Source organism: Mauremys reevesii, linkage group 6 (assembly GCF_016161935.1).
Source record: "Mauremys reevesii isolate NIE-2019 linkage group 6, ASM1616193v1, whole genome shotgun sequence".
NCBI classification, from domain to species: Eukaryota; Metazoa; Chordata; order Testudines; family Geoemydidae; genus Mauremys; species Mauremys reevesii.
In genome coordinates, this window is record NC_052628.1 from 14,628,791 (window position 1) to 14,654,710 (window position 25,920).

At 39.0% G+C, this 25,920-nt stretch overlaps 1 protein-coding gene across 2 annotated transcripts in view; it reads right to left on the minus strand.

Moving 5' to 3' along the window:
- The window catches only part of DYM (dymeclin), a 367,304-nt gene that overhangs the window by 72,667 nt on the left and 268,717 nt on the right, over window positions 1-25,920 (minus strand). For both annotated transcript variants that reach the window (XM_039543377.1, XM_039543378.1), the window contains one exon: window positions 18,780-18,882. In XM_039543377.1, the coding sequence (XP_039399311.1) occupies window positions 18,780-18,882 (103 nt within the window). The remainder of the gene's footprint in view (window positions 1-18,779; window positions 18,883-25,920) is intronic.

Consider the following 25,920-nt stretch of genomic DNA (forward strand, 5'->3'; position numbering starts at 1 on the left):
GTGAGCAAATGCCCTAAGCAACTGCAATTTAAACTTTGGTGTTTACTTATAATGCAGAAAATAATTGCTATTGTAATAAAGGTTTGGAAATATAACTAGAAAGACTTTAATTTGTATCCAGTTCTGTAGGAGAGAAAGGGAGATTTACTTTTTTTTGAGAGCAAAGAAGAAATTGTCTAAGGTCTGATGTCTGGGTTAACATACGCAGACGTGCTCATGTGGAACAGATTCTGTACACACTATCTCAGATTTGCATCAATCAAAGAGATGCAGTAAGACAGGGTGTCTTTGAAATAGATGTCATAGACTTCAACAGAAGTCTACAGCTCTCTAAGCTTCAGCTCAAGTCTAAATATGAACACCAGCAATTTTGGAAAAGCTCCACTACATTCCAGTAACATATCTGAAGGGTAATAAAAATGTTATTTGCCTTGACTCTGTTTTTGAAGTAGCATTACCAGCAGTCGGTCAATCACATACAACTCCCAAAGGTTCAGGGGAGAAGAATATGACAGAATTAAATCACTTGAGGTAAAATAAAGTCTATTCTCTTTATGCATGTTTTAAAAGATCTTGGACCCGAGTCTCCACTTTGTTCCATTGGTTTTATACCTGAAGTTTCACAGCATAAAATCAGAGTGAGAATCAGGCCAATCATCTTTTGAAATCCTTTCTCCTTTTATTTTGTTTAGCTTTAGAAAACGATATTTGTGCTTTTATGAAGTCTCAGGCAACCTAAGAATTAATGAGACAATGAGCAGTTATTTATAATTACATGCAAAAAAATGAAGTTGAGGAAACATTTAAGTTGCATGATAAAACACTCAAAAGCCAGGAAATGAGAAATTAAAGGTTGAAATCACAATCTTAACTCTGGCCCAATGGGTATATACATCCCAATTCAGTCTAATTACATAATACTTATCAAATATGATGCTTCACTTTCCCCATAGTTAAAAAGAGGGCAATAATATTTACCTACCTTATGGGGGTGATGTGAGGAACAATTTATAGTATTTGTAGCATTTTGAAAAGGTAAAGCACTATTTCAAAATTCGGCCTAAAGAAATTAGGTATCCAACTCCCATGGAATTTCAGTGGGATCTGAAAATTCCAGCTTGGGATTCTAGTTATTCTTATGAATGCAGAACATCACATTCATGTGCTTGCAGTCATTCTGGGAAATTTATAATTATTATCCAGTTCCAAAAGGATTGTTTAAAATCATTACTTTGTCCCCATTTCAGGGTTGCTCAGTAGTTGCTGTATTTGCAATAATTCATTTTGCAGAAGAATTCATATTTACAAGAACTGAGCACATGAAATGCACAACTTATTCTAATACCTCATTTAGAACATAAAACCATAAAGAAATGAGAAATGGGATAGAATTTAATGAGCAAACAAACAAAACTGAAGCATGTCCTGGCAATGTTTGGGCAAACTGTATCATTAAGAAGGGCAGTGGGAATGAAGATTAGCTTCTCCGAAAAATGGCCCTATCTGTAAATTCTTACATGAGTATATTGGTAGGGTTCTTTTCGGGGGTTTGTCAAAGGAAGACAATGTCCACAGATGACTAAAAATAGAGGAACACATTTTTTTAAAATGTCCCATTTTCTGGTTCTTTATATTGTCCCTTGGGTCAGGTGATTTAATCCTCTGTTGGGTAAGCCACTTTCCAATAAATTACCTGGCTTTCCACTTGAAGCAGCGGGGCTTCTATGTAACTGACAAGAGTACCTGGCTTTGGTGGGATGTTTTGTCTTCCTGTATTTCTGCCTATCTTCTCCATTTTCCTCTTCCTTCCCCTTTCTTCTTCCACTCCTTTATTCTTTCAATCTTTTCCATTTTGCTTGATCCCTTAAGTACACTTCCCTCCTATCTCAAACCTTGGCTATAGTCCTCCTCTAATACCTGCTCCCTTGGTATTACAAGCAAGTCCAGCATTTACACATTAACTATAGTTCACATGTAATGCTGCAAATCCTACTAACACCAGACGTTCATTTGAGAAGCACTACTAATAGATCTCAATGGGATGGTGTGCAATGTTGTTCCAGGGGATAAGAATGTGCAGTGATGGACCATGTTTCCTGTAGCCTCAAATGAAACCTTTACATTTTTTTAAACAGATTACTGCTTGGATTGAAATTTTATAAAGTTACATGCAAACAACTATTTGACTACCAGTAAAAACCGAACAAACCAGTGCACGTGCACTCACTGTGATGATAGTACTTGGATACTACAGTGATGGGTACCATTAAAAAAACAACAACAACCATAGAACCAATGAGTTTACAAGTATTCTTACTTTTATTTTATTTTTTAGGACATCCAACCTACCGTGAACCTCAGAGTTTAAAAAATACTTTCACACACAAAATCCTCCCCCCACAGGCACTCAAACAACCTAGATATCAGGTTACTATCAAGGTGAATATATTTGCAGGCCGACCAACTGTGACAGAGTTTAAGAAATGGTGATAATTTTTTTTTTTTTAAAAAGAGGCCAGGAAAAAATAGAAAAGAACAGCTGAATAATTCCAGCAAATATCTACATGTTGGGTTTAGTTTCTACCCCCTGCTCTCCCAAATTTTGATAAATTGATTGCTGCTGGAAGATACGAGACCAAAACCTCCTTCATGGAGAGCAGTGCATGTTTTCCTTATGTCTCTTACTGTGCTGTTGGTACAGTGCATAGCTCTGCTGGGCCCGGCAGGAAAAGGAACAATAATTTATCCAACCAATACATCTCTCCATCCCTACAAATATTTATACCATGTCCACCATTCTTGTACCTGAGCACTGAAATCTTCAAATAGTGAGACCAGCTTTAAGAGTGAGTGGTTAGTTCAGCTTCCATGTCCCAGTGAATCCTTGGCATCTCTGCTTAGGCAGCTAACAAGGCAATCAGATCCCTTGTATGGTTTAAATAGCGTAAATGCCTAGCGACAGAGTTTTGCCAGTTACTGCCAGTTGTGATGCTGGTGGTTTTTGTGATGTGGGCATGTTTGGTGTCAAACCAAATATTTTCATGTTGGCCATCAAATGGTCATAGAATCATAGAATCTCAGGGTTGGAAGGGACCTCAGGAGGTCATCTAGTCCAACCCCCTGCTCAAAGCAGGACCAAACCCAACTAAATCATCCCAGCCAGGGCTTTGTCAAGCCTGACCTTAAAAACCTCTAAGGAAGGAGATTCCACCACCTCCCTAGGTAACCCATTCCAGTTCTTCACCACCCTACTAGTGAAAAAGTTTTTCCTAATGTCCAACCTAAACCTCCCCCTCTGCAACTTGAGACCATTACTCCTTGTTCTGTCATCTTCTACCACTGAGAACAGTCTAGATCCATCCTCTTTGGAACCCCCTTTCAGGTAGTTGAAAGCAGCTATCAAATCCCCCCTCATTCTTCTCTTCTGCAGACTAAACAATCCCAGTTCCCTCAGCCTCTCCTCATAAGTCATGTGCTCCAGCCCCCTAATCATTTTTGCTGCCCTCCGCTGGACTCTCTCCAATTTATCCACATCCTTCTTGTAGTGTGGGGCCCACACTACAAGACACAGTACTCCAAATGAGGCCTCACCAGTGCTGAACAGAGGGGAATGATCACATCCCTCGATCTGCTGGAAATGCCCCTACTTATACAACCCAAAATGCCATTAGCCTTCTTGGCAACAAGGGCACACTGTTGACTCATATTCAGCTTTTCATCCACCATAACCCCTAGGTCCTTTTCTGCAGAACTGCTGCCCAGCCATTCGGTCCCTAGTCTGTAGCAGTGCATGGGATTCTTCCGTCCTAGGTGCAGGACTCTGCACTTGTCCTTGTTGAACCTCATCATATTTCTTTTGGTCCAATCCTCTAATGTGTCTAGGTCCCTCTGTATCCTATCCCTACCCTCCAGCATATCAACCACTCCTCCCAGTTTAGTGTCATCTGCAAACTTGCTAAGGGTGCAGTCCACACCATCCTCCAGATCGTTAATGAAGATATTGAACAAAACCGGCCCCAGCACCGACCCTTGCGGCACTCCACTTGATACCGTCTGCCAACCAGACATGGAACCATTGATCACTACCCATTGAGCCCAACCATCTAGCCAGTTTTCTATCCACCTTACCGTCCATTCATGCAGCCCATACTTCTTTAACTTGCTGGATGAATGGACGGTAAGGTGGATAGAAAACTGGCTAGATGGTCGGGCTCAATGGGTAGTGATCAATGGTTCCATGTCTAGTTTATCAGACTGTAACTTCTGGTCACTTCCAAGGTGGGCTGGATTTGAACAAGCAACCCAGAGGTGAAAGGCTTTATATATTCTTTTATCCATGCCCTAAGCATCCAGTCTACCACAGAATATTTTCTGTCTCTATGTTACTAACTCTCATTTACCTGCAGCTCTTTCTTATTTTCTGTTTCTGGACACTTCTTCTAGAGAGAGGTCTCTCCACTGCACACAACTTCCAGCCAAATCACTCCCCATAATACAACTCAATAGTGAAGGAAACGCCATAGAACTTGTTTTACTCTCCTTACACAACAGTGTAACTCCTTTTCAATGCATACAGATATTGTTTAAAAATGCCAGTCATCCAACTAGAAGAGTTCAAAGACCCTGTTAGTTAGTCGCTATATGTCATAAAATAGGGATTAAAGGAAAGCTAAGAGTAATTAGAAATAAGGGGACAAGGTCTTTTGTGCTATGAAATTTCACCAATATCTCATATAGAAAAGATAACAAAATATTTCAAAATTTTAAGAATTTATTTTAAACAAAAGCTTGAAAAGGTAATATATATTCCTTTCAGTGTCTCTGTCACCTACTTCACCTCCCCCCATCTTTGTATGTTTATAAAGAGAAATATTTAAACATCTGTAAAATAAGGAAACATACTTTGGGCTTTCTAAAGGTTATTTTTTTTGTTCCAAACTCTGCTTTATGACTGTTAACACTCTGTTTTACTAAACTGATGCAATATACAGAGGCTACAAAAATAATCTGACTCTTTCCAGAAATGCTGGAAGAATTAGGAACTATTCCTGCAAACACTTAGCCCTATTTTGGAGAACTACTGAATACAGAATTTCTCACTACCCATGAAGCCTTGATAAAGCTCAACTCCACAAAGACTGATCAGCCTTTTAGAAAATGTCCGGAGCAACCCATTCCGACTGAGGAATAGGTCACACCACAGACAACTAAAATATTCTCAACCAACAGCTGTTGGCAACTGGCTGTTGCATTCAGACTCTCCTACACTGATGCTTTCATCTATAGGTCTATTACTAAAAATTCACTCTTGGATGGCAGTGGGGAAACTTGTTAAAGACCAATCAAGAAGTAAAAATGAGGAACAAGCTTATTGGGGTACATGAACATAAATACTTGGATAGCATTTGTATCCAAGGAATTAAAAATTCTTTACTAACAGAAATTAATCAAGTCAGAGGCTTATTAACAAAGGTCAGCACCTTCACTTGCGAGCCAGCAGTAAATTGTGTTTACAAAAAGAAGGCCTATGAAGATTCTCTTCCCCCACAATGGTGGTGTCTTCTCTCAAGAGTTTAAACAGAATCATCTTGGGTTTTTTAAACACTGGACTGCATCAGTGTTCTAAATCCACTTTTTTAAACCCAGGCAACTATAATATTGATGTGTAAGGCAGTGCACAAAAATGTAATGGGGGTGTTTGGGGTCCAATATGAGAGCACTCAGTAGTTTCTAAAGAAATTATTCCACAATTTATTTAGCTAACCAATCCCTTTCACCTTTAATTATGTTCACATTAATTGCTTCCCCAATATATTTCTTCTGAGTGTAAATAAAAGTAAAAATCTTCTATACCTTTTTCTCCAGAATTATGAAAATGAAATCTGAGGAACAATAACCACCACATTTCAATGGAAAATAAAACATACAAATTTAGTATTTAAGTCTCTTCAAAAAATAGTAGAGTTATTGCATCTTTATACTTCAATGGGTATTAATATTATATATGTAGTCTAATTGCTATTGCTAATTGTTCTCACCATTTCTAAGTTTATTTTCATGCCTCATAAATCCAAAGGATGCAGCTCTTTTGACCAGAAGTTCATGAAACATTCCTACTACACAGAATATCCTTAAAGCAAATGTAGATGCTAAAATAACTTTAAACCTGATGCCTGGTTTGTAAACAACTCAATTTCTACGTAACATAAGATATATCTAGTAAATGAAACATAGATCATATGACACATTAGACTTTCACGAAATTCCTCGTGTTATACACCGAAAGTATTTTCTTGAACTTAAAATTGTCCAAAAATCCTTCAACTACAAACTTGTCACTAAACAAAAAACAATGTGAAGAGCAACTGCAAAAACAAAAACAAAAAAAATCCCCAAAGAAAACATACAAATAAACAGTACTTTAAACAGTTTGAACCGTACCAGCATTTTGTCACATAATTTTAGGTTAATTTGTTCTTTTTGTTCAGGGGTAAATCATGCAGTCTTTACTTAGTAAAGACTCCGAATGGATTCAAAGGGAGGTGCTGAGTAAGAATTCAGAAGGAACTGCAGAATTTGGCACTTACTTAATAAAGGAGCTCATTTTGGCTCTTAAGTTAGACTGTTATTCAAGTCTACCCAAAAATTGCTACCTTTTGATTATATGAAAATTGTGGGATTAGGTAGGAGTAATTTTCTCTCATGCTAAAACATAACTCATCTGGGGGAGAGGATGAGTAATACTTAGAAAATATATTTATAGCCTGCAGCTCAGCATTCACAGTGGAGGGAAGAGCACCCTAAAAAGAGTCTGATGTTAAATGGCAATTCCATTTATAAGCCAACAGTGTAGGGTTGTCAAGATCCAGACAGCAACCAGAATAGTCAGAAGGAGATTAAACTAATAGCTAAAGAGAGGGTAAAAAGAGGGAAAATACAAGCACTCAATACAAAATCAAAATGCAGAGAATAAAATTAATCAAGGAACCAAAGGACACAAAGAGAAGAAATACCTGAATTGCTTATACACCAATGCTAGCAGCCTGGGTAACGAACAAGAGGAATTGGAATTGCTCATTTATGAGCAGAAATTCTATCTAGTTGGTATCATTGAAACCTGCTGGTATGATTTGAATGATTGGAATGTTAAGGTCAATGGTTATAAGTTACCTATTTAGGAAGGATCGAATGGGCAAAAGTGGAGAAGAAGTGGCACTCTATGTCAAAAATGGCATTACCTGTTTCCGAGTCACTGATAACTCACAAGAAAATGATCCTGAATGCTTATAGATCAATGTCCTAACAGATAAAGCACAAGACGGGGCTTGATGTCTGCTACAGATCACCAAATCACAGAATGACCAGCTCCTTATGCATCTATGTATACCTGCAGGATAATGGAGGACTTCAATTTGAGTGACATATGCTGGAGGTTTCCTGCAGCCAGTACTATAACATCCTTCGAATTTCTAAACATTATAGATGACAATTTCCTAAGTCAAAAAGTGTTGCAACCAACACAGGAGAATTCTATAATTAAACCTTGTCTTAATCGGTAAAGAGGAACTTATAGACTTTAAGGCCAGAAGAGACAATGGAGATCCTCTAGTTTGACCTCCTGCACATCGCAGGCCACAGAACCTCAGCCACCCACTCCTGTAATAGACTGGCTGAGTTACTGAAGTCCTCAAACCATGATTTAAAGACTTCAAGTTATAGAGAATCCACCGTTTACTTCAAACCAGCAAGTGACCTTTGTCCCATGCTGCAGAGGAAGGCAAAACCCACCAGGGTCTCTACTAAATTGACCTGGGGGAAAATTCTTTTCCTACCCCATAATACAACGATCAGTTAGACCCTGAGCATGTCAGTGAGACCCACCAGTCAGACCTGGGACCTGAGAAAGAATTCACAGTAGTACCTTAGAGTCCTCCCAATCTATTGTCCCATATCTGGCTGATGGAGATATTTGCTACTAGCAATTGCAACAGGGTCACATGCCATTGTAGGCAATCTCATCATACCATCCCCTCCATAAACTTATCAAACTCAGGTCTGAAAACAGTTAGAATTTTGTCCCCTTGAAAAGCCATTCCAGAACTTCACTACTCTGATGGTTAGAAACCTTCATGTAATTTCAAGCCTAAACTTGTTGATGGACAGTTTATATCCACTTGTTCTTGTGCCAACATTGGCCCTTAACTTAAATAACTCCTCTCCTTCCCTTGTGTTTATCTTGCCAATGTATTTATAGAGAGCAATCATATTTCCCTTCAGTCTTCATTTGGTTAGGCTAAACAAGCGAAGCTCCTTAAGTCTCCTCTTGTAAGGTAGGTTTTCCATTCCTCTGATCATCCTTCTCTGCACCAGCTGCAGTCTGAATTCATCTTTCTTAAGCATGGGAGACCAGAATTGCACAGTATTCCAGATGAGGTCTCACCAGTGCCTTGCATAGTGGTACTAACACTTCCTTATCTCTAACGGAAATACCTTGCCTGATGCATCCTAGGACTGCATTATCCTTTTTTCATGGCCGCATCACATCAATGGCTCATAGTCATCCTGTGATCGCCCAATACACCCAAGCCTTTCCTCTCCTTTGTCACTTCCAATTTATATGTCCCCAGTTTACAGCAAAAATTCTTGTTGTTAGTCTTTAAGTGCATTATCTTGCACTTTGCACTATTAAATTTCATCCAGTTTTAAAGGTCATCCAAATCTTCTTGTATGATATTCTGATCATCCTCCGTATCGGCAATACCTCTCCATTTTGTGTCATCTGCAAATTTTATTAGCACACTCCCACTTTTATGCCATGGTCATTAATGAAAATGTTGAATAAGATTTGTCCCAAGACCTATCCTTGTCGAACTCAAACTACTGACCTCCCTCAAGCCTGACAATTCACCTTTCAGTATGACCCATTATAGTCTCCTCTTTAACCAGTTCCTTGCCCACCTTTCAATTCTCATATTAATCCCCTGCTTCTCCAATTTAACTAATAGTTTCCCATGTGGAACTGTATCAAATGCCTTACTGAAATCGATGTAGATTAGATCCACTGCATTTCCTTTGTGTAGAAAATTGGTTATCTTCTCAAAGAGATTAGGTTGATCTGGTGGCACGATCTACCTTTTATAAAACCATGTTGTATTTATCCCAATTGCTGGTTATCTCGATGTCCTTAACTACTTTTTCTTTCAAAATTTGTTCCAAAACATTGCATACAGTTGAGGTCAAACTTATGGGCCTGTAGTTTAACAGACCACTTTTTTCATTTCTTTTAAAAAAGGTACTATATTAGTGATTCTCCAGTCATGGGGTACCACCCCCAAGTTTACAGATTCATTAAGAACACTTGCTATTGGGTTTGCAATTTCATGCATCAGTTCCTTTAATATTCTTGGATGGAGATTATCCGGGACCTCTGATTTGGCCCATTAAGCTGTTTGAATTTGACTTCCACCTCGAACTGATCGCAGAACTAGAAATAAGTGGTAGCTTAAGTACAAATGATCATCATTTGATCCTATTTATAATGTGCAAGCACAATGAAGGACAGACCAGTATTTTATATACTTGGTGCTTTCAAAGGGCCAATTTCACAAAGCTGAAAACAATTACGAGCTAAATCAGATGGCAGGAAGAATTTAATCAGAAAAATGTAAATGATAATTGGGAATCATTTAAGGACACCTTACTAGATGCCTCAAAAGCCACAATTCTACAATTGAGGAAGAAGGCCATGCTGGTTTAAAAAAACATCTGGTTTAGGGGGAAATGAAGGCAGCTGTACAAATTAAAAAAATAATATACAACAAATGGAAGAAAGGGGAAGTTGATAGTAATGAATATAAATCAGAAGTTAGGAACTGTAGAAAATCGACAAGGGACACACGGATAAATCCATGGCTAGCACATTAAAGGACAATAAAAAGGCGGTTTTAAAATATATTAGGAACAAAAAGAATCCTGACAATGATATTAGTCCATTAGATGGAAATAGTAGAATTATCAATAATAATACAGAAAAAGCAGAAATGTGGAATAAATATTTCTACTCTGTATATGCGGAAAAAACATGATATAGTCTCATCATATGGTGATAAGACAAGACTCCCTCCATTCCACTAGTATCTCTGGAGGATGTCAAACAGAAACTATCTAAAGTTAGACATTTTTAAAGCAGTAGGTCCAAATAACTTGCATCCAAGAGCTTTAAAAGAGCTGGCTTAGAGGTCACTGGACCATTAATATGATTTTCAATAAGTCTTGAAGCGTTTGGGAAATTCCAGAAGACTGGAAGAAAGCTAATGTTGTGCCAATTTTTAAAAAGGGTAATGGAATGACCCAGGTAATTATAGGCTTGTTAGCCTGAAATCAATCCTGGGCAAGAAAATAGAGTAGCTGATACAGGACTCAATTAAGGAAGAACTAAAGGAAGGTAATGTAATTCATGCAAATCAACATGTATTTATGGAAAACAGATCCCATCATACCAAAACTTGATTTTTTTTTGATGAACTTGCAAGACTGGCTGATAAAGGTAATCGTGTTGATGTAATATACTTAGACTTTTGCAAGGTATTAGATTTGATATCACACATTTTGGTTAAAAAGCTAAAATGATATAAAATTAACTTGGCACACATTAAATGGATTAAGAAATGACTAACTGATAGGTCTCAAAATGTAACTGTAAATGGGGAATTGTCATTCAGCAGGTTTGTTTCCAGTGGGGTTCCACTGGCACTGGTTCTTGGCCCTATTCTATTTAATATTTTTTATCAATGACCTGGAAGAAAAATAAAATCATGACTGATAAAGTTTGCATATGACACAAAAATTGGGGGAATGGTAAATAATGAAGAGGACAGGTCACTGATTCAGAGCAATCTGCATCGCTTGTTAAACTGGGAGCAAGCAAACAATATGCATTTTAATATGGCTAAATGTAAACATACATCTCTTGTGATAGACCCAGGCCAGTTGGGTACAACAAAGTAGCAGAAGGCCACTGAACAGTTTTCTGTTCCTGACTGACCAGAGCAGGGGCTGCTCCAGGCTAATGAGAACACCTAACTCCAATTAACCTGCAAAGAGTCAGGTGAGGCCATTAAGGTAATGTGAACACCTGACTCTAATTAAGGCCCTTTTGTATTATAAAAGGGCTCACTCTAGTCAGGCTGAGGAAAGCCAGGGAGCCAGAGGAGAGGAAGTGTGGCTGAAGGGCTGGTTAATGAAGACACCCTCAAGCCATCGGTAAGGGAGCCCTAAGGTAAGGGTGAAGAAGAGAGAAGCGGGAGAGCTGTGGGGAAGTGGCCCAGGGAAATGTAGCAACTCTGGCAGTGAAAGGTTGGCTGCCAACAGCTGCTGCCACTAGGGTCCCTGGGCTGGAACCCGGGGTTGCGGGCTGGCCCGGGTTCCCCACAACCTGCCACTACAGAAAAACCTCCTGGGAGGGGAAGACAGGCCCCTGTCAAGACAGGAGGCTAAACTGTTCTGAAATAAGCCCCTAGGGACAACAGAGACGGTGGGAGTTCTCTCACCAGCCTCCTTGCTGGCTTATGATGAAAAGGGCTCAGTAGACTGTAACCCTGGCCCTAGAGAGAGGGTCGCAGTGAGCCACTGAGGCTAGCATAAACCGCCTAGAAGCGTGGGACTGACGGGGACAAGGTCGGAGCTCTGCCACACTCTACAAACAAAGAGTGTAGGCCATACTTACAGAATGCAGGACTCTATGGTGGGAAACAATGACTCTGAACAGTGAACTCCCAGTGTGATGCTGTGGCCAAAAGAGATAACGTGATCCTTGGATACATAAATGGGAATTTCTAGTAAGAGTAGAGAGGTTATTTTACCTCTGTATTTGGCACTCGTGAGACCACTGCTGGAATCCTGTGTCCAGTTCTGGTGCCAAAAATTCAAGAAGGATGTAGATAAATTGGAATGAGTTCAGAGAAGATCCATGAGAAGGATTAAAGGATTAAAAAATATGCCATATACTTGTAGACTAAAGGAGCTCAATCTATTTCGGTTAACAAAGAGAAGATTAAGGAGTGACTTGATTACAGTCTATAAGTACCTAGATGTGGAACAATTATTTAATAATGGGCTCTTTAATCTAGTAGAGAAAGGTATAATACAACCCAACAGCTGGAAGTTGAAGCTAGACAAATTCAAACTAAAAATACAGTGTAAATTTGACAGTGAGGGTAAATTAACCATTGGAACAATTTACCAAGAGTCATTGTGGATTTTTTATCACTGACAATTTTTAAATAAAGAGTGGATATTTTTCTAAAATATATTCTCTAGGAATTATTTTGGGGAAGTTCCATGGCTTCTGCTACACAGGAGCTCAGACTAGATGATCATAGAATCATAGAATCTCAGGGTTGGAAGGGACCTCAGGAGGTCCCTTCTGGCCTTAGAATTTACGAATAATTTAGTGCAAAACTGGGTAACCATCACATTAGAGGGGGTCTAAATTGCTAGATTTTGCATACCTTAAACAGACATTGCCAAGTTAAAAAAATATCACAAATATCTGATATTGTTTTATGTACTGCAACTTCCAATAATAACAAGTCATTTTATTTCATAATTACAGTAGAAAAGCTTATTAAGTGCAGCCACAAAAAGGTCTAAAATTCAAGGACTCAAACATTTAGGAGTAAGTGAATACTAAACAATGCTATTCATTCATTAACATTATGTAACTAAATACTATCATTTTGGTAAATCAAACCCTGAAAAGCTTAAATTAAGTAGGGACCTTGACAAGTAAAAATGGAAGAAACTATACAGGAAAATAATTCTGGAAAGAAGCCGACAGAGCTTCAATGGAAAGAACAGAGCTAAACAATAGATTTTAAATATGACTCTTGAGTAAACACTATGCCAGGAAGATTACTTTCTTTTTTATAATTTTGTATATATTAGGCATATACTGCACAATGATGAGAAGCCTTTTCTCGTTCAGCAAAAAATGACAACTTCTACTGCTAGCATAATAAAGGATACAATTAAGGAACTCTAATGCAATACACAGTCACTCTGTGTAACTACTGCTAGACAGTATATCGACAGACTACTGTCTAGACCAGTGGTGGGCAATCTGCGGCCCATCAGGGTAATCCACTGGCAGGCTGCGAGACAGTTTGTTTACACGGACCATCTGCAGGCATGGCTGCTCCCAGTGGCTGTGGTTCGCCGTTCCTGGCCAACTGGAGCTGCGTGAAGCGGTGCGGGCCTTAGGAATGTGCTGGCCACTGCTTCCCACAGATCCCATTGGCCAGAAACGGCAAACCGCGGCCACTGGGAGCTGTGGGCGGCCGTGCCTGCGGATGGTCAATGTAAACAAACTGTCTTGTTTATTATCCTGGTCTAGACATTATCAACTATATCTTACTAGCTGGATGGCTAACTGGTTTAGTTTCACCTCTAAAACACTACTAAAGTTACCAGATGGTAGCACAGAAGACTGTTTTCTTAGTTCTATTTCTCATTAATCAATCTATTCATTTAATGATAGGCAGCTCACCTTAGCAAGAAATGCTTATTGCCAATTGTGATGCAGTTCTTCTTTAGATGCTGAGAATATCACAAGTAAAGTCTGTTCTACCTTAATATAGCTCTATAACCAAACTTTTGTTAGGTACAGCTGCTGCCTATAGGTTGTACCCATGTAAACATATAAGACTTTACATGGTGCCAAAACATTACAATCTCTTAGTTACAGTTTTTACATTGTCCAGACTGAGTGACTGAAAGTCTCATATGTTGGCAGTTTGGTAGACAGATTAACTCCTCATTTGTTCAGGTCACAAAAACCACTACCTCAATTGGTACAACTGTTGGCAATCTTAGCTAACAGATCAAGTGGTTGTCTAAAGAGATCACAGCTGAGAGAACATCACAGACATTTATTCCTAAAGAACAAGGACAGGACAGAAGATATGGTGGCATGGTAGGGTGAAATAATCTATATTATAGAGCATTAATTTTGCTTCAGCAGTTTAACAAAACTGAAATTAAATCACACATGCTGAAGATAAAGCTTATCTAATTCTTATGTACAGTCATTTTTTATCAACAGCAATGTCATTAAATCCTGAATAAAATATGTAGCTTTCTATGTTGGTTTCACCTTGTTTAAAAGATAGCTAATAATATTTCTGTTCAGAGACCTTCCTTCAGCTAGACTTTACAGATGCCAAGCCATACAAGACAAATATGTAGATTTGACTTCTAACACACTATTTGTTTTAAGGAATTAAATGAAATAAGGGAATCATTTAACATCCACCCATATATAAGAGAGCAAGATTACAGGATCCTTTGGTTCTCAGTTGGGGGAAGCTGAAACGAAGGACTATTAATAAAGTACTTTCAGCTTTGACTATAATCAACTGTAATAACAAGATAGAAGTTACAAAAAATTCTTTTTGTTGAAACCACTTTTGTAATACTGCTTTTTAATAACCCTCATAATGGCCGAATTAGGAGGACCCCAACTGAAGTCATTCATCCCACATAAAACAAACATTGCTTTTTCTTCTTAGCTTTGTTTTACAAGCTACATTATTTCCAGATGATGCTTGAGGGGCCTAAGGGTTTCAAGAATTAGATGCTTAAAAAGACAGCTGCTTTCTATTTACCATATAAATCAAGGATAAATCAAAGAAGAATCTAAATAGTGGACTTCATTTACCACCATTATAGAGCACAAGCTGAGAAAGAAAAAGAATTGACAGAAACATCTCATCAAGCAATTACAAAGTTTTATTTAGATTATTAACAAAGGAGGAGGAAATGCAGTGACATTTGTAGAATCCTGGGCTTCCAAATAACATTAGCTCTGCACAGCAGGTAAGAAATAATTCACTAGACTGGGAATTGGCCAGGAAAAATTCAGCTCTGATCAGCAGTTCTCACAAATCCATCAGGCTTTGCTACTGGGCTCAAAATGCAGGGCTACTTTGCTCAGATCGTTTAAACTTTCCTTATTGACTATAAAAGTAGATCAATTCTAGCCCTTAACCAATGCAGAAACGTCACATTTTGGACTATGCTTTGGAGGATGGATCATGAGAGCATTTTTGTATTTTCAAAGATGGGGTCAGATGACCCCCATATGAAAGATGCGTTGCAAAGGAACTTTCTTGCACAGTTCATATGATTTGGTCACATGACCTTCAGCATATGGCACCAGAGTGCTCTAAAACACTAGGAATTTCTTGAGACTGACTTTAAAATGTATCCAAGAAATAAATGTTTAGTAAAAGTATGTACTGAGCAACTGTGTAGCTACTCTATAGATCTTGTGGGATGAAAAAAATAAAATTTTGTACTTGTACAGCACCTTTCATCTGAGGGATTTCCAAATGTTATATAAATAAGCCAGAGGTTTAATTGCTAACGGGTACTTCAGGCCACTGACAAGCTTTTAAAGATGGGACAATTTAGAACTCCAGCACCTAATTGATATGTGTATGAGGATGTATTTCTAGGGCTCACTTTGGGAAACATCCACTTATTTTCTACCTCCCAAATATAAATGTCAAATTTTAAACTCAACTGAGTTACAGAAATTTCCCCATGTGGCCAGTTACCAATTTACCTTGGCTGTTTGTGGATAACCTAGTCAAATAGAAGATCGGTGGCTTAAATTTTCAGTGCTGGTAGTTGGCTAGTGTGAAAATAAAGGGGTAGATTTTCAAAAGAATTCAGCAGCCAGGTACCTCTGAGTGCTGAGAACTTCTGGAAGTCTGACACCAACTATGGGTGTTGGGTACTTCCAGAAGTCTGCTCCAAAAGGCCTTCAACTTGGTTTGAGCATTGGCCTGCTAAACCCAGGGTTGTGAGTTCAATCCTTGAGGAGGCCACTTAGGGGTCTGGGGCAAAAAATTGGTCCTGCTAGTGAAGGCAGGGGGCTGGACTCGATGACCTTTCAAGGTCCCTTCCAGTTCTAGGAGATTGGTATATCTCCAGTTATTACCTTTAAGGCCAAATACTAGTAAGCAGCAAGTAAAGCACCTGCTACCATAAGGCCCCTATCCCAGTTTTGCATATAATTGCTGTTAAAATTAATGTAGACACTGAACAAACCAACATGACTAAATGTGCACTGAATATGCACAAGTGATGCATGTCAACTTAGTAGAATAAAAAATTATTTTTCAATTTACATTTTGTTCCTTAGTGAGTTTTTCAACTTCTACCTAAAATTAACTATTTCATAAGATTTGGGGGAGAATTCTAAAGATAAAAAAGATCTTTAATCTTAAAAACTAGATGTAATCCCCCAGACCCCCAAACACAACCATCTCTTTCCTCCATCTTGGGGGGGGGGAAGGGATGGACAGAATTCCAAGGGTCTCTTCTTAAAATCAGCAGCCTTTTCCATGACAGCACAGTTATGACCTTCCAAGCAACCAGATGAGGCCATTACAGCTATAATTCATTGGTTAAGAATGTGTGCAAGCGGTAAAATATTTTGTCCTTCTATACAGATTTTCATTCAAACATCTCAAAGTGCATGCATACATTAGCTATTTAAACTCCACTACATTTCAGTGAGATGGGTTTGATAGCTAGAGAATGATTGTGCCACTACCACTGAAACACAGCCACTTCTGGGCTGAAATCAGTCAAAGCAACTCTAGTCAAGATTTTAGGACGGGTCATGAAGACTCCTGTAACTGAAAGAGGCCTTTGAATATGTAGAGCTGTAATTGCCCAAAGTTGGAATTTGACAAGGCACTGAGGTTAATTACCCCTACGAAAAACTATCTGAGATGTGTAACGATAAGTGCTCAGGAATAGTTTAAAATGGCACCTCTAGCAGTGTAGTGCCCCCTTACAGCACACTGGGACATGGGTTCAAAACTGACCCAAAGGAAAGAGTACCACTTATGAAGAACACCAACCCATTGAGACCCTTGCAAAGTCTAATGGACATTTGTTTGTCCATGCTTACGCAACTGAAAGAGCTTTTAGACTTATGTTATATTCTCTTTTAATAAAACACATGATATGGTTCTTTCCTTATGCTAAGAGGTGACTTTCTGTTTTGTTTGTTTAACACCATGTTTTGAGTTACAAATCAGTTGATATGTTAAAGGTTAGAGTTTTACTTCTCAAAAGCACAACAGACATAAATCGGAGAGTATAAAATCACTGGTGTTGTAAGAAGTTACTCTGAAATATATCACATCACAGGTAGCAAGACTAAATAGGAAAAAATGCTGATTGTTTACTCAATAACCTTAGCCAGCACTCTGCTTTTGAATAGCAAAATGGCATTGTTTGTGTATTGCATATAAACAACTCTGGCCAGGATATGCGCAGGGGCGGCTCCAGGCACCAGCACGCCAAGCCTGTGCTTGGGGCGGCAAGCCACTGGGGGCACTCTGCCAGTCGCCGCGAGGGTGGCAGGCAGGCTGCCTTCGGTGGCACGCCTGCGGAGGAGCCACTGGTCCCGTGGCTTTGGAGCCGCGGGACCAGCGGACCCTCTGCAGGCAAGCCGCCGAAGGCAGCCTGCCTGCTGTGCTTGGGGCGGCAAAATGCCTAGAGCTGCCCCTGGATATGCGAGTCAAGCGATGTTGCTAGTTAAATTAACCATTTTGAGCCCTCAAAATATAACCTGTTAGATAAAAAGTAATAGTTTTAATAGATATTAGCTAGTGTGTTGAGACCACAGCCTATCGTGCTGACCAATATCGTTTCCGTGTATTCCCTTATTAGTCTGTCTGTATTCAGCAGTTGTCTCTTGTCTTATACTTAGGGTTTGTAGAGCAGGGACAATCTTTTTTTTTTTTTTTTCTATTTGTACAGTGCCTACCATTGGATTCTGGTCCATGACTGGAGCTCCTAGGTTCTAAGATAATGCTAATAATAATAATAATTAATAATAAAAGATCTTCTAAAAGGTACATAAGCTTTTAAAAGCTTGAAATATGTGAAGATGGAGTTGTACAGTTTGTAATCCCTCAGCGTTTGGTTTCCTGAAACGCTTACTAAAACTCAAGGTAAAATATGGTTATATTTCCATGATCAAACACATAGCAATTTATAAATTAGGAAAAACATTTTTGCACAGATTTATAAAATAAAATGTAACAATGTAAACCAATATAAACCAGTGACATTTGAAAAGAATGTATAAAAGACCTGGGAGGAAGTTTCTTTGTCGTATAAATTAACAGTATAGTAAACAAGAAGTTTTCTGACAATCATGTAATCAATTTTCAAACTGTTCTCCCATCTGCAGATATTGGCTTAGACCAGATGAGAAGCCATCCTTAGAAGTGCATGTGTACGTATGTTCAGAAAACACCAGTTTGGTCTACAACTTCAGTCTTATATTGGGCACTGCTGTTTCAAATATGTATTAGGGTTTGTTTCAAGAGCAGATCTGCATAATATTTTAGGCCTTTTAAAATATTGGTAGATGCCAAAGAGTTTTTTTTTTTAAAGTATGGTTTTAACTATATCTCCCAAATGCATCTGATTGCAACTGTCTTGAAAATTGCAAGCTGACAGGCTATGGAAGGTTTCTTAGCTTTGAATAGCTGTGGTTTTGTTTTGCCATTTGTAAGTATATTTTTCATTTTCTTACAAAGTTTCAGACATGATGTCATTTTTGAGAGGTTCCTATATTTTGGTGTTGGTGGTTGCCTCACTGTCACACACTTTGATAAACTTTTGCAGATTTAGGGATGTTGCTGCTTCTATTTTGAGAAGTTCACTAAAACATTAAATTCAATACTCACGTAATCAGGAAGTGGAGAGTCATCTGAACTGAGGGAACCTCTCAAGGTTTGTGTGGCTTGCTCCAAAACTTTGTTGTGTTTTTTAGACAACAAAGAAAACAAACTGAAAAAGAACACAAAAATCAGAAAATGTTTACTATAATAAGAATTCACAAGCGACCCTCTTCTTCCAGTTAGCTAGACTATTCAATTAGAAGAAACTGTCCATAATATTTCCTTGAATTGGGAGATCTAAAGAAAAGTACAATGCACATCAGTTGCTTGGGTAATATATGCTTTACATCTTCGGTAAGTGAGAAAGAACTCTGAATTCCATACTACAAAATATGGAGAAAGAAAGTTAAGTTACGTTTTAAATATTCAAAAGCCTGGGAAAACAAAGTTAAGATTGTATGTGCAACTTAAATTCTGCTCATGTGTATCCATAACAATTAAGTCTTCAAGCTCACTATCTCAATGCAATATACTTATTTTCCACAGCCTTGGGTACATGTAGTATCTTGTACATTTCCCCCCACTTTTTATGTTTCAGTTCGTTAATGTTCTAGTACATTAAAAAACCCTAAGTTAATAAAGATATGTATTTTGCTAATTTAGTCAGGACTCCCGTACTATACGTTTTCTTTTCAAGGAGCAACAGAGATTTCTGGTGCAATTCAAAAGATGAGGAACTGAATTACACAGGTAATTTCTCTATGAATTTAGAGGGGCTATGTATGTCTACATTGTTTTCTATTATTTTTAACTTCTTATACTTTGGGTGGAAATTTCAAAATCATATAAGTTACGTACATCATCATAAAAAGTCCCACTAAGGACATTCCCTTATGCTGCTAAGTCACTTTGGATCTTTTAAAAGTCCTGTGCTTAATCTTTACTAATTGGGGTAAGCACTGTGTATTCCCCAAATAAGTTATTTTGCATGCACTACCTGGCGTACCTAGTACTACAAGATGCTAAACAGATGTATTAAGTCTGAAGAAAAATGTAAATTATGCAGTCCATTACTGTATAGATTCATAGACAAGCCCAGAAAGGACCACTTTGATCATCTAATCTGACCTGCATAATAAAGGTCATAAAACTTCCCTGAATTAATTCCTATTTGCATTTGAGCCTATCTTTTAGAAAAACATGCGATCTTGATTTAAAAAGTGCTAGTGACAGAGAATCTAACCCTTGCAAATTACCAATGGTTAGTTACCCTTACAGTTAAAAAGGGGCACCTTATTTCCAGTCTGAATTTGTATGAGTTCCTTGGCAGTGATTTTACTGGTTCAGGTTAATTACATAGATGAAAGTACTATTTTAGAAGGTATGTATTTTAAAGAGACTGCTCTTTAGTGCCACTGGTATTCCTTTGTTGAGTGTCTTCACTATATCCTTCACTATTTTGTACACCACCTATTCTTTCTCTTCAGGCTAAAGAACGTCAACAATCTGACTTCATATGTAAATCCTGCGTACCTCTAAACTGTTTTTTGCCCTTCAAGACTTTGACGGTCTCTGCTACTATAAATCATTCTCTAGGTGAGCTGATCAAAGCTGAACACAGTACATAATAGAATATCGAAGTGACACAGTGGCCAAGAATTATGGGGTTTTGTGTGCTTAACCTGATCTATTACATTATCGTAAAAATAATTCACGGGCAGTTGACCGCTTCTTACTCTCACTTCTTGCATGTAGGTCCCTTCACCAGGATATCCATCTGTTAATTTTTCAGATTTTAAAACTTTACCCTACTGCACCCCCCAAAAAATTAAATCAAAATTTATTTTCATTAAGGTTAATAGATGATTTAGAAGATGGGTGGTTTGATGGATAAAACACTGGCCTTTCAAGCAGAGTTTAAATCTAGCCTTCAGCTCTCAGTCACATTAAACTGACAGGTTCAGCTTCGTTTTCAGATGTATGGGTATGTTCCTGGACACTGAGTAGAGCATGACTATTAATCTCAACATTCTGAACACATTTAATAGTGAATGTAATCTTTATGCTGTATATTTATTATAAACACAAAGACATCACAATACTGTACTGCCTTGTTTAATGTTAACACAGAGATGTGCATGGTGCTTTAAAGACACAGAAAGACAAGTCCCTGCCCTGAGGATCTTACCATCTAAGGAAAGCAAGGCATAGGGAGACAGGATGTAGTCAAGGAAGTGGAAAAGCAAGGAACAGTGTTGCACAACAGAAAGCCAAGAAATCGTCTGTTTAACATACGCACCACAGTGTTTGATGGAGGGATATGAAGGAGGAAAGTAGCCTGAATGATGTGGATGAGAGGTCATTCCAGGCATACAGGGCAGTTGTGTAAGGAAGCATGGCAGTGAATGTAGGAGGACGTAAACTGAAGGTGAAGGCAGAGGGAAGGCCCTGACATTGATAGCAGTAGGAAATAAAAGACTAGGGGTAGTGCTCAGCACTTTGACAATCAGAACTCCTGTAAGTTGAGTTGAGTATCTAAAAAATGGAGACCTCCAAAATTGCTAGTCACTTTTGAAAATCTTGGCCTAGAAGAATGCAGGAGCAGAACTGTGTACAGCCTTGAAGTGTTCAGCCTCTGGCCTTGACAAATGTTATATTGCCCTACTTATACTATACATTTACTAACTCACAAATCATACAATTTATTACTGTCTGGATCTCTGCTTTATGAAGCTCCCCAACCTGTCTATTATAATTTCTAACCTTTCTATGTCTCTCAGACAGTTAGCTTACTACTTTTACCCTCAAATCCATTCACCACTTCTATTTTCAGTCTTCCCATATATTATATTTTACACACAGAGACAAAGTACAGACACTTTTGCTTCTCTTTGACGGCTATAACCATTCTGAAAGTGTGACGTGCCACCACCACAAGGTCAGAGAGAAACTCAAAAGACACTTTAAAGTCAAGCATGTTTTAGTTCTAGATATGGCTTAGACAACACTGGTCTCATTGGTCAATTATAGCCGGTTTGAGGTAATCAAATGTCAATGCAGATTCTTTGAGATCTCTCAGTTGCCTTTGGTACCAGTCAGGGCTGGCTTTAGGCCGATTCCCTGGAATCAGGACCCACGTTGAAGAGGGCCCCACACCCGCGCCTAAGGGGGCCCCGCTCCAGGGGTCTTTGGCAGCATTTCAGTGGCGGCGGGGTCTGTTCTGGGGGTCTTCGGTGGCGGGGGGGGGGTGTCCTTTGGTGCCACAGAAGACCCGGAGCGGACCCCTCACTGCCAAAGTGCCGCCAAAGCCCCGGACCGCCGCGGAGTATTTCAATCAGGCCCCGCGGGTCATAAAGCCGGCCCTGATACCAGTGACCACAAGGCTGCAGTTCTTGGCAAGGATAGAGTGGCTTGAGTGGCTCCATTCTTTTATCTCTGAAAGAATCCACATGGTAGCACTGCCCCAAGAAATCCCTCTTTTGGAGGGTTCCACAGGGCTCCTCTGGTTCAACACGCTTGTTAGATAATCAGAATATATAGTGACACAATCTGAGGCTGCAGTGCTTTCAATTTGCAGATGACAATAGCTCTATAATTGTGTGATATCATAACTGTTGAAATATTCTCAGTTGCTTAAACTACTAACTCCTGGATTTAAAAGGGAGGGGAACGGGAGATAAGGCACTCAGGTAGTATGGTAATAGGCATAATATAAGCTAGATTGATTGCAGAGAGCATTTCCAGAGAATCCACCTCAGTTTTCGAATCTGCTTCCTCACACTGGTTCATCAGAACCTGAATTTGTTAAGCTCATATATTCCCCTGCCACCCCCCAAGTTTTTCTGGAATTGTGGACTGAGTGAGTTTTATCTGGATGGTTGGAGAGTTCGGATTGGTTTGTGTCCTAATTTGTATGTTTTATTATATAGTTCTTCTACATGCACCCACAGCTCTGGATGGTCATAGTTGTAAAAACCTTTTTTTCTTGGTGCAGTCGACTATATCCAAGAGGTGACATGATTTGCCATAAGTAGAAGAGGTCTGCTGTTGTACATTCTTTTATCAGCTCCTGCTGGCTCATTTTCAGAGCATTCATAAGGATTTAGAGCTGGTATAGGATTTCACAAAAATCACTAATATTATTTAGCTATTTATTAGTGAATATAAAACCAACAACACAAAACAGGGTAAATAAAAGCTAGTGACACCCACTAACATTGAAGTGGTGGTGTTAGCATTGGGGAATGCTTGGTATTCTCTCTTGATAGGCACCAGGGTGCAGCGGCAGAGTCTACTCTGTTCAAGTGTTACATTTATATAGCTAGTTTCATAAAATAGTATGCAAGAGGCAGAATATTTCCTGGGTTAATATACTATAGATACAGAATCTTTTTGGGATCTGAGAGACTGAGGTTTAGTGCTTTGAAGAGCAGAGAGAATTCAAAACTTTTCTCTCTGCAAAAGTGTTGATCAGAGTTTGAGCAAGTCCTCTTTGTTTGAGCAAGTCTTCTTTGTTCTTTACTTGCTTAAAATAAGAGTTAAAGGGCGGGTCACCTGAGGCCAGGGCAGGAGAGTTCGAACTGATGAGCAGAGTGGCTGAACAGGCATTCTGGGATACCTCCGAATACCTCTGGAGGCCAATAACAGCGCTTTTGGTGGCCACACTGGCGGAGCAGCGCTGCAGCACCAGCGCTGCAGTCGTTATTCCCCGGGCCGAGGTGGAGTACAGCCAGCGCTGTAGCCAGGGAGATACAGCGCTGTATGTGCCTTGCAAGTGTGGACGGTGAGTGAGTTGCAGCGCTGTAAAGCCACCACCAGCGCTGCAACTCTCCAGTGTAGCCAGGCCCTCAGTATCTTTTACACTAACAATATATCCTCACACTAACATCCTGATTATTGTTATCCAAAAACCTCAGCAAAAGGCAAGAGATTTTTGCAATACTCTTCTGAAGGAGTCAGGAGGAATGAATTAGTTTTTCACACCCACACCTTACCTTTTCTCTTAACAATCAATTCAATGTCCTATCAGTTCCCAACATCTCTTCAGTCTGTGTCATTTTAGGAATAGTGTTAATAGCTTGATTTCTATAACACTTCATATTCAAATTCCTTATCAGTCATTAATCCTCACAACTACCTTTATGATAGCTATATATTATCCTCCCTATGTTACAGATGGAGAAACTGAAGCAGAATAATGAAGTAACATGCCCAAGACCAGAGGGAATCAGGATCAGAGCTGATGTTAGAAATATGGCTTCCCAAGTCCAAGCCCCAGGATGTAACTATCACTGAACCACACCTCTCTCAATTAGTCTGATATACAAATAGCGGTAAGTAAGATTAAGAAATACTAATCCTTTGTGATAATTATAGGTGGTGATCAATACCTACAGCATTAAGAATAATTCAATAGATCTGAAGGCAGTGAAAATCTGCATCCCAGAGAAAAGTACAGAAGAAAGCAACCACTTTCCTAGCCTCTGGAATCTCTCATCCTCTTTTCCCCTCAAGTGGATCCATCTGCAGTCTTTTATCAAGATATCTACCTGCTTAGGCCTCATATCAGCCTCCCACCAATCTACAACCTTTACAATTGGAAACACTTGGAATAGACGAGGGGTAGGCAACCTATGGCACACGTGCCCGGAGGCGGCATGCGAGCTGATTTTCAGCGGCACTCAGGTCCAGGAGCCTCTGCATTTTAATTTAATTTTAAATGAAGCTTCTTAAACGTTTTTAAAACCTTATTTACTTTACATACAACAATAGTTTAGTTATATATTATAGACATAGAAAGAGACCTTCTAAAAATGTTAAAATGTATTAGTGGCACCCGAAACCTTAAATCAGAGTGAATAAATGAAGACTCGGCACACCACTTCTGACAGGTTGCTGACCCCTGGAATAGACCCTCAGTCTACAAGACTACTGAAAGTGAATAAGAAAACAAAAATAAGATCTAGGATAATGGCATACACAGCAGCACAGTTCCTTTTCCCTTCCCAAATCCAGATGCTGTATTTATACTGTAAATCGCTCATTTGAGGACAGATTTTCAGCTTGTTTAAAGCTTGGCTTTGAAAACTGGTTGTTTACCTGCACTGGGGAATGTAGTGTTACTCCTGCTGTCATTAATACTGCTAATTCAGTAGTGTCGTCAGCACCATCTAGTGCTGCGCAGACAGCATCATTGGTTAAAACTGATCTAGAGGTGTCTGTTTAATCTGCACTTGGACTCACTGCACTAAAGTGTCTCCATCTATTTTGGAAGGTACAGTTCATTTCATGAAGAGGAAGAAAACAGCTCTGGAAGGAAGAGGGGCTTCCACCATAAGCAGCCTTTTTGGGAAACCCCAATGAGCTGCTTTGGCTGAAAAGGGAATTTAAATACAAAACACAGAATAAGGTAGCAGGGTTTTGGGTAATGTATTTCTTCAACATGTGAGAATGGAAACATGCACAATATTAATCCTGCACAGACGTGGAGAACATATGGCAAAATGAATACCCCACCCCACTCTAGAAAATAGAGGAGGATGGGTGAGGAGAGGGGAAGGAACAGCAGAGTTAGAGAGAGAATTCCGTCTTCTTGTCTGATTTTCCCTTTTCTTCATAAAATTTAAAAGCTCAGAGAATTTAATTAGGAGATTAGCTGCTGAAACCTCCCCTACCAATTTCTACTTTTGAAGCATTGGTGGGTGTGTGATAAGGTGAGCTATTAATTTCACAGAATTCCTGGGATTTGATGAAATTAGGCGAAGGAAAATGTAGGATGAATATCAGGAATAAATGCTGAACACTTATGTCTCAAGGAGTGTGGAACAGTGGAACGGGGAAGTGTGGGGAAGCCTCATCACTCTAGACAATTAATAAATTAGAATAATAATTTGCACTTTATGTAGCACACTCTCTCTGAGCATCTGACAGCAACTGGTAAAATATTAATTTAGCCTCAGAGCACCACCTAAAGGTAGTATTGTTATTCCCATTTATCTGTGGCAGAGTCACAAAAAGGTCTCCTAATTCCCATTCATATGCCTTAATCACACTTCTACTTCTGCCTATTTAAAACTAGACTGGACACAACAATGGAAAAATATATAGTAGGAAAAAATCCTTCATGGTCAGGCTGGATAGACTAAATGAGATGATGATAGTGTAGGGTTTTCCATCATTACTTTCTGTGATATGTAATTTATATAAT